The following is an 11,047-nucleotide window of genomic DNA, read 5'->3' on the forward strand; positions in this document are numbered from 1 at the left end:
CACGGAGGGAGTGGTCTTTTCGGAACGCTGATAGGGAAGGGGAGGGAAATATATCCCTGGTGGTGGGGTCCGTTTGGAGGTGGCGGAAATGACGGCGGATGATACGTTGTACATGGAGTTGGTGGGGTGGTAGGTGAGGACCAGTGGGGTTCTGTCCTGGTGGCGGTTGGAGGGGCGGGGCTCAAGGGCGGAGGAGCGGGAAGTGGAAGAGATGCGGTGGAGGTCATCGTCGATTACGTCTGGCGGGAAATTGCGGTCCTTGAAGAAGGAGGCCATCTGGGTTGTACGGTTTTGGAACTGGTCCTCCTGGGAGCAGATGCGGCGGAGACAAAGGAATTGGGAATATGGGATGGCATTTTTACAGGGGGCAGGGTGGGAGGAGGTGTAGTCTAGGTAGCTGTGGGAGTCGGTTGGTTTATAGTAAATGTCCGTGTCGATTCGGTCATCCGAGATAGAAATGGAAAGGTCTAGGAAGGGGAGGGAGGAAAATGTGCAAGCAATTTAATCATGATGGGGAATTACATTATCAGAGTTGAATCCCATTCACACATTGTGGTTCCTATTGGGAATTGCCAAAGTGGTAATCAGGAAAAGAAGCTTTAACTGAACCATTTTCCACTTGCCCTGGAGATCTGGGTAAGTTGAGATGTTCTTGCTTCAGAATCAAACTGCAGTGATTGTAACAAAGTTAGCAGAGTGGACCTCATAGAATATGGGTTCCCTGGTTGGACCAGATTAACAGCCCCAATCAGGGAACCTGGCTGACAGATAAAAACAGGAGTGTCAGAGATTTTGCTCACTCTGAAAGCTGGTTCTGAGGAAGCTGGATCAGTGTCAAGGACTCTCCATGTGTAAATAAAGGGTGACTCGGTGAAGGGATACTGGGCTCTGTTGAGTCATTCTAATACCAAAACCAGATAATCTTGGGCCACAGTGATAGAGTATTCACTTGCTGCCCAAATGTAAAACTGACATTGAGGATTGGCTGCCCCTTACAGAAACTATCGGATCCTCATTTCCATTCGAATGCAATGTCAGTTTTATTCCTGGGCAACAAGTTAAGAATTCAACCCATTCTGTACTCTATTAGCTGTTTATTATTTATTCTGAAGGAGAGCTCCTTAAAAATCTGTATTTGAAGTTGCAGTAATGATTCAAATAAAAGTTTAACTGTTAAATATTAATATACTGCTGCTTTTGCCAAATATTAGCTTATTCTATTTACAAACTTTAAAAGGGAGACAGAATAGAACGGTACAATGCCTCATGGGTTACAGTTTCACTAAAGCATGTAATAACTTAGCACTGTCTCAGTAACATTGTTAGTTTCTGGAGTGAAGGTAGGACATGTTATCACTAAGTAATATCAGAAAATTATAGATCATTCTTGTACATCTCCAGCTACTGATGAAAGATAAGCATTAATAAGGATGTGGCAAACTCTTATTTGCCTTATTTGCCAACCTGTTGTCTCTAATAAGAAATTTTGTGTTATGCAAGAGTTTCTAACAGAGAGCCCATGAACTTCGGAAGTGCATGTTTTTGTGTGCAATAGGTGCAGTTCCCATTCAATGCAATTTATAATCTAATCTATGCCAATCCATCTTTATGAAGGCTAATGGAAATTAAAATCAAGAGGATATTTCAGTGTTAACAGAATCTCCTTGCTGTTGGCCTTATTGGAGTGGCTGCATTGGTCTCATGGGTCTTATATTTAGTTTTCCAGCAGTAAACGTGTGAAAACTTGGAGATCGAAAGATAAAAGTTACTGAACAAAAAAAATCAAACTGTTAACTAACCTTTGAAGAAGCTCGTGTTATTTCATGAAGGACAAATTTGTGTTGATTGTTGCTCTCTTGATTGAATTTATTAAGTGAAACCTCCGCAGCATGTTGAGCTGCAGTGCTATTTATAAGTATTAGATGTGCACAGTCAGGACATTTTTCAGTAACATCATGCGCTGAATCTGCAAAACATTACAAGATTTATATTTAACTTGGTCTTTTTTTGTTACAATCACTAAAGAGAGTGGTACCATGACTTCATATCGTGATCATTCAGTACCTCTTCCAAAGAGTCAGTCTTAAGAATTAACGTCATTAAGGCAAACAGGTTGTGGGAACAAGCGATTTATCATCACTTTGGATTTTGCTTTAGAATGCAGGGGGATATAGATGGGCTGGTCAGATGGACGGATTTGTGGTAAATGAAATTCAATCTGGATAAGTATGAGTGATGCACTGGGCAGGACAAATAAGGCAAGACAATACAGTAGGGTCCTAGGAAGAACTGAGGATCAGATGGATCTTGTTGTGCATGTCCACCGATCCCTTAAGGTGGTGGGACAGATAGATAAAGTGCTTAGGAAGGCATATGGAATACTTGCCTTTATTAGTCGAGGCACAGAATTTAAGAGTAGGGAGGTTATGTTAGAACTGCTTAAAAAGTTGGTTAGGCCACCGCTAGAGTATTGTGTGCAGTTTGGCAATCCATATTATAGGAGGGATGTGATTGCACTAGAGAGAGTGTTGTTTGGGCTGGAGAGTTTTAGTTACGAAGCAAGGCTGCATAGACTGGGTCTGTTTTCCTTAGAGTAGAGAAGACTGAGAGGAGTATGATTGAGATATATAAAAATATAAAGTGCAAAGGTAGCGGAGACAGGAAGGAACTTTTTCCCTTCGAACAAGGATCAATGATCAGGAGGACATAGATTTAAAGTAAGGGGCCGGAGGTTCAGAGGGGATGCGAGAACTTTTATTTTCACCAAGAGGATGATGAGAATCTGGAATTCACTGCTGGTAAGGGTGATGGTGGCAGAAAACCTTGCAACATTTGAGAAAATTTAGATGCACAAATCCAAGGCATAAAGGCTATGGGCCAAGTGTTGGAAAATGGGATTAGAATAGTTAGATGTTGTTTTGGACTGGTGCAGCCTTGATAAACTGAAGGGACTTTTTTCTGTGCTGTAAACCTCTGACTCTGACTCACATCGGCTGAGAACTGATACTTTCACTGGGATGAGTCAGCAAAAGAGTGGAAGACTCTTTCCATACTCATTACTGAGCCCAAGTAATTCCTGTTTCCAAGCCCAAATGAGATCAGATAACATAATCTACAGTAGCAATTGAATATGGTACCCTCCTGATCTTTTTAGGTTAGCTTCACATTAGATAACACATTTCCCTACCTACTCCCACACTCTCACACGTATCCTCTCACAGACTTAGACAACTTTACACTCACACACATACACACTCTCTCTCACTGACACTCACATCACCCAACCCCAGACACACATACACACACACAACTACAGACACACACACTCCCACACTCACATATGCATCCTCTCACAGACTTACTTAGACACTTTGCACTCACACACACATATATACACTTTCTCTCACACTCAACCCCCACCCCAGACACACACACACACACACATACACATTTAAGTTTGTGGGATAAATTTGTACTTGCAGAGTTACATTGTACTTTGCTCAAAAACTGCATGAATCCATGTAAGACTGTTAACTCACTTTTTAAATGAGAATCAGACTAAACATTATGGGCAGACAGGGAACACAGGTGCTAACACCTTCAATATCTTATCTAGCTGACACCAATTGTTACAGTTAACCTGAGAATGTAACTTTTTAAAAAGATTTTGTGATTTACATATGAAAGAAATGAAACTAACGTGGTCATTCCAATGGGTGAGAGACTCAGCCAACAGTCAAGGTATTTTTCAATGTATAATTTCAGTTACATCACACTGTATAGTTTTGCTATACATTCTATGTCTTACAATTGTGTCCTCCACAACCACCTGATGAAGGAGCAGCACTCAGAAAGCTAGTGCTTCCAATTAAACCTGTTGGACTATATTCTAGTATTATGTGATTTTTAACTTTCCCTATCTAAGTATGTTTAAAACATTTTCTCATGTTCAATAACTTAATCCTGTTACTTCTAAGCATTCTCAACACCAATCATTGTGTAAACATTATTTCCATAAAATTAGGTTTAGATTCATTCACCAGCATTTTATCAAACATAAATCTTTCTGAGCAGTTGTTTCACGACTAGCTGCCCATGGATCTTTAGAAGTATATTCTCAGTTAAAAATCACACAAGACCAGGTTATAGTCTAACAGGTTTAATTGGAAGCACTAGCTTTCGGAGCGCCGCTCCTTCAGGTTGACAACCACCTGATGAAGGAACGGTGCTCCGAAAACTAGTGCTTCCAATTAAACCTGTTGGACTATAACCTGGTGTTGTGTGACTTTTAACTTTGTAGACCCCAGTCCAACACCAGCATCTCCAAATCATATCCTCAGTTAATTTATTTGAACTGTTTCAGATCTATTCACCTGAAGAGATACCCTCTTTCTTGAATAACTTCAAATGTAATTGATATTTGAGGCTGTAAGGGACAGGCAGTGAAGACTCAAAAGCAATGTGCAGTTTTAAGTGCTTTTAAAGGGTCACCATCCACACTTCATACCCAGCAGTCAATGCAATTTAAATCAGGGGTTTGGATAAAGACAAAAGGACTCAGGAAGCATCTATGGAAAGAAACAGAGTTAATGTTTCAGGTTAACGACATTTTATTCGGATTTAGAAGAAGATAGAAATATAAGAGTTTTCAAGTCAGTTGAAGAGGGAGAAGAGGCAGGAGGAACAATTATGAGTAGTTCCATGATTGGGTGGAGGCCAGTTAAATTAATTAAGAGATTTCATGATGCAACAACCAAAAAGTGTGGCAATTGGGAGAGTAAATTTTAAAAATACTTAAGTCCATATGAAGCAAATACCTTTACATAAAAGGGTTTTAATAACATGAAGGAAAGTAAACAAACACGACAAGATCAATCCAGCAAGACAAAGAAAAAGAAAAAAAAACACACGAAAGAAGACAGAAGCAGTAGTTCTGATCTCAAATTATTAGACTCAACATTGAGTCCAGAACGCTGTAGTGTCAAGTCAAAAGGTGAGCTGTTGTTCATCAAGCATCCATGGGGCTTCACTGAAACACTGGATCAGGGTAAGGACAGAAAGGTCACTATGTTGGCAAGATGGAAACGTAAAACAACCAAGCACCTGTAGAAGAGTTACTTTTCCAACACTTTTGCTCCCATTTCAAATTTCCAGCATCGGCAATATTTTTATTTTTCTATAAAGGCGATGTGAAATGTTCCTTCGTGTTTCAGTCTGGTGGCAAAGTCAAAAATCTAACCCAATAATTATTTTCACCAACCAGATTTGGATTTTGATCATTGATCATTAAGGAGAGATGACAGAATTGGTTCTCTAATGATTAACAACTAACAGCACTATAGACTCTTATGATTTCCAATCAGTATTCTTGAAAAAGTGGATGCAACAGGGAAGTTATGAAAGACTCATAATAGCATCGTATCATCAACCTTCACACTTGTGTCTGAACAGTAAGATTGGGAGGTTCTTTTGTTCATGGGAGGAAGAATTAGCAGATCCACCTCTGTCTATACACATGCACTTTTCAACAGAACGCTTCATAGAAATGTAGACTTGTATTCACTAAAAAACATTTATTCTTGGAAAATGCACATTGTCAGTAAGGTCAATATTTACTGCTAATCCTATTTGCCATTGGGCAAAGTGATGAGGAGGTGGTTTCTCATCACAAACCAATATGGTCCATAGAGTGAAGATACTCCGATAGAAAGTTCCCATTCCTCATTTTCAGAATATTCTACTAGGGCTGTAGTTGGAGGAGATGGAACAACAAAAGATACAAAAGGCAGTTAAGCAATAAACTGGATTTATCATCACAGGCAAAGAGAATGGAAATAAAAGAATTTTATTCAGTCTAAGTTGACTGAATTTATCAAAGAAGCTGTGAAAGATCCTGACCATCCCTTCCAGGAAGTGAAGCATCCAAATGTTTAGAAAGCAGTTAACTGCCAAAGTCATCACATGGTTCTCAGTTTTGATGCAACCTGACTCCTTACTGAATATAGAATCCCTACAGCATAGAACAATGCCATTTGGCCCATTAAGTTTGCACTGACCTTCCAAACGGCATCCCACTCAAACTCAGACCCCATTTTACCATGGCTAATCCACCTAACCTGTACATCTTTGGATTGTGGGAGCATGTGGAGGAAACCCACACAGACACAGGGAGAATGTGCAAACTCCACACAGACAGCTGCACAAGGCTGGAATGGAACCCAGGTCCCTGGTGCTGTGAGGCAGCAATGCCAACCACTGTTTCACCCGAATATGGCCAGGTTTATTTGAAATGTTAGCTAAAGCACTATTCAGGAATTTGTATGTATTATTAAACATGGTCAGCAATTACAACATTTCCTGTTCAATAACAGCATCATAAGACAACATAATTGTACAGGTCAGCCAGTTTCCTAGAGTTCAAGAGATCAATGACTGAATTTATGTTACAATTCTGCTGGCAACATATAATGCTTCCCCATCTTTTAAATGCCAGCCAGAGGCATGAAATAATGCCGACAAAACAAAAACAAAAATGATAGAAATACTAATCAACCTGGAGGCATCTTTTCCCAGATGCTGCCTTTCCAGCATTTTGTGATTCCTGTTTATGTTTCAGATATCCTGCATCCATAGTATTTTGCTTTTGGTTTCGAAATGTCAAGAGATATTTTCCAAGTTGATTCTATAACACCTTCATTTTATGGAATCATCTGGGGAGGCAATGGCCTAGTGGTATTATCACTGGATTATTAATCTTGAGACCCGATAATGTTCTGGGACCCCCATTTTGAGTATCAGTATGGTGGAATTAGAATTCAATTAAAAATCTACAATTAAGAATTTAATGAAGTCTGTGAATGCACTGACGATTGTCGGGAAAACCCATCTGCTTTACTCAGCGAGTTGTGAGTTTATGGAATGTCCTGCCAGTAGCAGTGGTGGACTCTCCCTCTTTATGGGCATTTAAATGGGCATTGGATAGGCATATGGAGGAGAGTGGGCTAGTGTAGGTTAGGTGGGCTTGGATTGGCACAATATCGAGGGCCAAAGGGCCTGTACTGCGCTGTATTTTTCTATGTTCTATGTTCTATCTTCTTTGCTTAACTAATGTCTTTCAGGGAAGGAAACTGCCATCCTTACCTGGTCTGGCCTACATGTGACTGCAGATCCACAGCAATGTGATTAACTGCCCTCTGCGCAATTAGGGATAAACAATAAATCACTAGCCAGTGATGCCCTAATCTGGTAATGAACTGTTCTATAGGTCCAAGCTAACTTTATTTGAAGAGGAAATATATTGAAATATTGTCCTACTGTAACCAAGGCTCATTACACCCATCTAGTGAGCATGAAGGGAGCTCCAATCAAAAAGTCTATTGATTGTAACTTTAGAATGTTAAAGTGTATCTTCAAAAGTCTGATTAATCATGGAGTATCCTGCATAATAAAGTCCCAGGCAAGGATCTGATGAATAATTGTTTCAGACAAGCAAACACAAAAACTAGATGTCAAAGCCTTAGTAAATTAAAAGGGTAAAGTTTACAATGAGCTGCTAAACTAGCAATGAACAAGATACCTTATCATGTCAAATACCTTATAATGTCAGCTTTTGCTCAGTTCATGCATCACTATAAACAACTACAATGAAGTACACTATCTTACGTTCAGTTCAGCACATCATAAGTATTTAATCCACTGTGCAATTCAGAGAATTTTGCTAGCATGATTTCATGCATTATTTCATTTTTGTGTGTGTGGTTACAATTGGTTGATCACATCTAAAATGTGCATCATAGAGCATATGAACAAATGAAATGTTAATAGTGTATGAAGTTGGCTATAGGGAGAAATTCTGGAAGTCTTATATCTCCTTGTGATTTGTGTTGTAATGAGTGTGATCTGAATTAGTCATGTTCAATGTTGTGGCAACTGAATTGCTAACTTTCTGCCAAATGTACCATCACTTGTGCATTGATGCTTGGTGGACTGGATGTGAAATTGTCTGGTTCACTTCAAGCCTGCTTCTGCTGCAGGTTAATCCCTCAGTTTATCCACTGATCTGTTTGAGAACAGAACTTTGGATTACTGAGGGGTCCATGAATCTCTGTCTCAATGTTGTTTCTGTGCAACATGCTAACACATTGAAGCTGGTCAAGTCAGGATCTTTAAGATTGAAGGCCAAGACTTCTAAAATGGCTGTGAAAGATTGATGAGAGATGCAGCTTCTATGTCAGTAACGTAAGCTACCCGGGATCCTGCTGCAGATGCCAAAGGAATTTTTATAGGCTCCCAGACAAATTCTACAGCTGTTCTGAGTGATTGGAGGTAGAAGACTAGATTAGATTAGATTACTTACAGTGTGGAAACAGGCCCTTCGGCCCAACAAGTCCACACCGACCCGCCGAAGCGCAACCCACCCATACCCCTACATTTACCCCTTTAACCTAACACTACGGGCAATTTAGCATGGCCAATTCACCTGACCCGCACATCTTTGTGATGTGGGAGGAAACCGGAGCACCCGGAGGAAACCCACACAGACACGGGGAGAATGTGCAAACTCCACACAGTCAGTCGCCTGAGTCGGGAATTGAACCCGGGTCTCTGGCGCTGTGAGGCAGCAGTGCTAACCACTGTGCCACCGTGCCGCCCACAAAGACATCTCCATTTTGTTTCACAGATATTTAAGTGTGTGAGTTACATCAACACAAGTGACTTATATTGATCCTACTCAAAACTCCTTTCTGACCAAACTTAATAATGCCTAAAATCGCAAGGAATAGAGGCCAAGACCATTCTAGAGCTTTGTCTAACAGGGGTTTGGCCTTCAGCAGCTTTTACCACTTTGCTTTTCCTCACCAGCCCTGCAACTCAACTGCATTACCTCTCCATCTCGCTATCTAGATCCTCAATGGTTTGTGCAGATGAGCTGGTGATTAGCAGAGGTGGTAATGATGCCATTAGACACTGACTTGCTCAGAGATACTGGCAGTGACAGCAGTTTGAAATGCATCCTAAGAAAGAAGAGAGCAAGATGTTAACATGTTGTTACAAACAGCCATCTTTGAGTACTACTTCCAAATATAATGTTCCCATTGAATCTGCCAGTGATGATAATTGGTTAGCAGAATGACATGACATACCCTGAACAGTATGACACAAACCCTGAAATCAAGGAAAGCTTCCAGTTACACTGCATCTCCACAATGCACTGCTGGCAATGATTTTAAGGGTGGAATCAGGAGTTTAATCATTTGTTAACTCTTAGTCATGCCTTTTCTTGCCAATTAAAAGCATAGTGGTACAGTATGACAATAGAGAAAATTGAAATGCAGTATACTTGTGCAGATATTTAAACAATGTTGAATCCAATAAATTGGGTACATATATTTGTTGTGTGAAATCCTTTAAAGATTATTGCTATGCTTACGGATTGACATGTATTTCCCCAACTGCAACTACAAAACGTGCCCTAAGGACCTTCATTCAAACAAAATGTTTATGGTAGAGGTACTTAACACAGCTTCTCACATTAAGGGATCACATTGTTAGCACATGACTTTCTTGCACATGTGTTTGGGGCATGATTTGTGGTTTAGCTCAGTATCGTTGCCTTACCTTATCAAATTTCTCAAAGGTCAGGCCAATCTTCCTGTTGGCTTTTCCAATCTTGCAGATCATGGGCAATGCACTCGTTGATTGTAACATTTCTACACAATTTTGTTGCATCAGATATGTCTGAGGGAGTGCAATGGCCAGTAATCTCATACAGAATGTTGCTCCTCTCCCTGACTGCTTCCACAAGGACATCCAGTTCCTGATCAGTAAACCTGGGTTTCCTCATTCTGCTGTATTCCATTCCCCAGCAACATTGTCCAATTATCAGATGTCCTGGCCTCCCTACACTATTTCAGCTTTATAAACGACTGTGAATTCCAGTTCAAAGCTGATTATGAGGACATTTTCTATTGTCGTGTCACTACAACACTCATCCTGTAGGAATTAACCCGTACACTTCAGCACACCTTCTAAAGTCAGTAAAATTAAGCAGTTTTCTTTTTAACCATCAAAAACCTAAATCAAAATTCACTTAATAGAACCATCAAGCATTTGTAGCCTAGTGTCTTGCAACTGGTAACCTTTCACTAAGGAAAACAAACTTATATTTGATGTATAGCCACATGTTTTTTTTCTTGCAGCACAACACAGTTCTGAATTGTATGATCATGTGTCAATTCAGCAAAAAGTAAATACCTGGAGATATTTCACACTTGTAGCCTTTCACATGACCAGGAACTCCAGGTTTGGTCTCGATGAGCACCTTACAATCCCCTTCTACTTTCTAAGGTGACAATGAAAACAAAATGGGTTTAGTTATTTTAAATGGGTGTAGAATATATTAAATAAGCCACTTGATGAATTATTGGGAATGTCCATGATGTTAGATTATCTCAGGGTAATTGGGTTGTGAGTCTTACTTTAACAGCTAAGGTTATAAATCAGAATTTTAAGTATTAGCATATGAATATTTAACCAGTTCATTTGGTATTTCTACATCTGGTATATTAATAAAGGTGTTAACAACCAGCAAAGAATTTTAATATTCACATATATAATGTTTGCATGCTAACATTACACAGATTTTAGACACAGGAATATTGTGTATGGATTTTCCTTATTGTTCTGTTTTTCAATGTTGATATCTGACAATAAACCATTTGCTGTTGCCACAACAGCAGCAATATCAGCTTATTGATTCATGTGGAGGAAAGAGGCAGCTGAGAGTGGATCAACATCTCCCCTGACCCCTTGCACACCCTGGAGACTCTTGGCAACACTCGCCCAGGCTGCTGGACCTGACAGTAGCCATGGGCACACGTATGGGCCCCAGCTATGCCTGTCTCTTTGTTGGCTACGTAGAACAGTTGATCTTCCGTAATTACACCGGCACCACTCCCCACCTCTTCCTCCGCTACACTGATGACTGCATTGGCGCCACCTCGTGCTCCCGCGAGGAGGTTGAGCAATTCATCAACTTCACCAACAC

At 40.2% G+C, this 11,047-nt stretch overlaps 1 protein-coding gene across 1 annotated transcript in view; it reads right to left on the reverse strand.

Moving 5' to 3' along the window:
* LOC122556059 (alpha-2-HS-glycoprotein-like) overlaps window positions 1–11,047 on the reverse strand; it is a 25,926-nt gene that overhangs the window by 7,978 nt on the left and 6,901 nt on the right. The window contains exons 3-4 of the mRNA XM_043702466.1: window positions 10,255–10,342; window positions 1,800–1,966 (exon numbers count right to left, since the gene is read on the reverse strand). Coding sequence (XP_043558401.1) covers window positions 1,800–1,966; window positions 10,255–10,342 — 255 coding nt within the window. The remainder of the gene's footprint in view (window positions 1–1,799; window positions 1,967–10,254; window positions 10,343–11,047) is intronic.

The sequence above is a fragment of the Chiloscyllium plagiosum genome, chromosome 13 (assembly GCF_004010195.1).
Source record: "Chiloscyllium plagiosum isolate BGI_BamShark_2017 chromosome 13, ASM401019v2, whole genome shotgun sequence".
NCBI classification, from domain to species: domain Eukaryota; kingdom Metazoa; phylum Chordata; class Chondrichthyes; order Orectolobiformes; family Hemiscylliidae; genus Chiloscyllium; species Chiloscyllium plagiosum.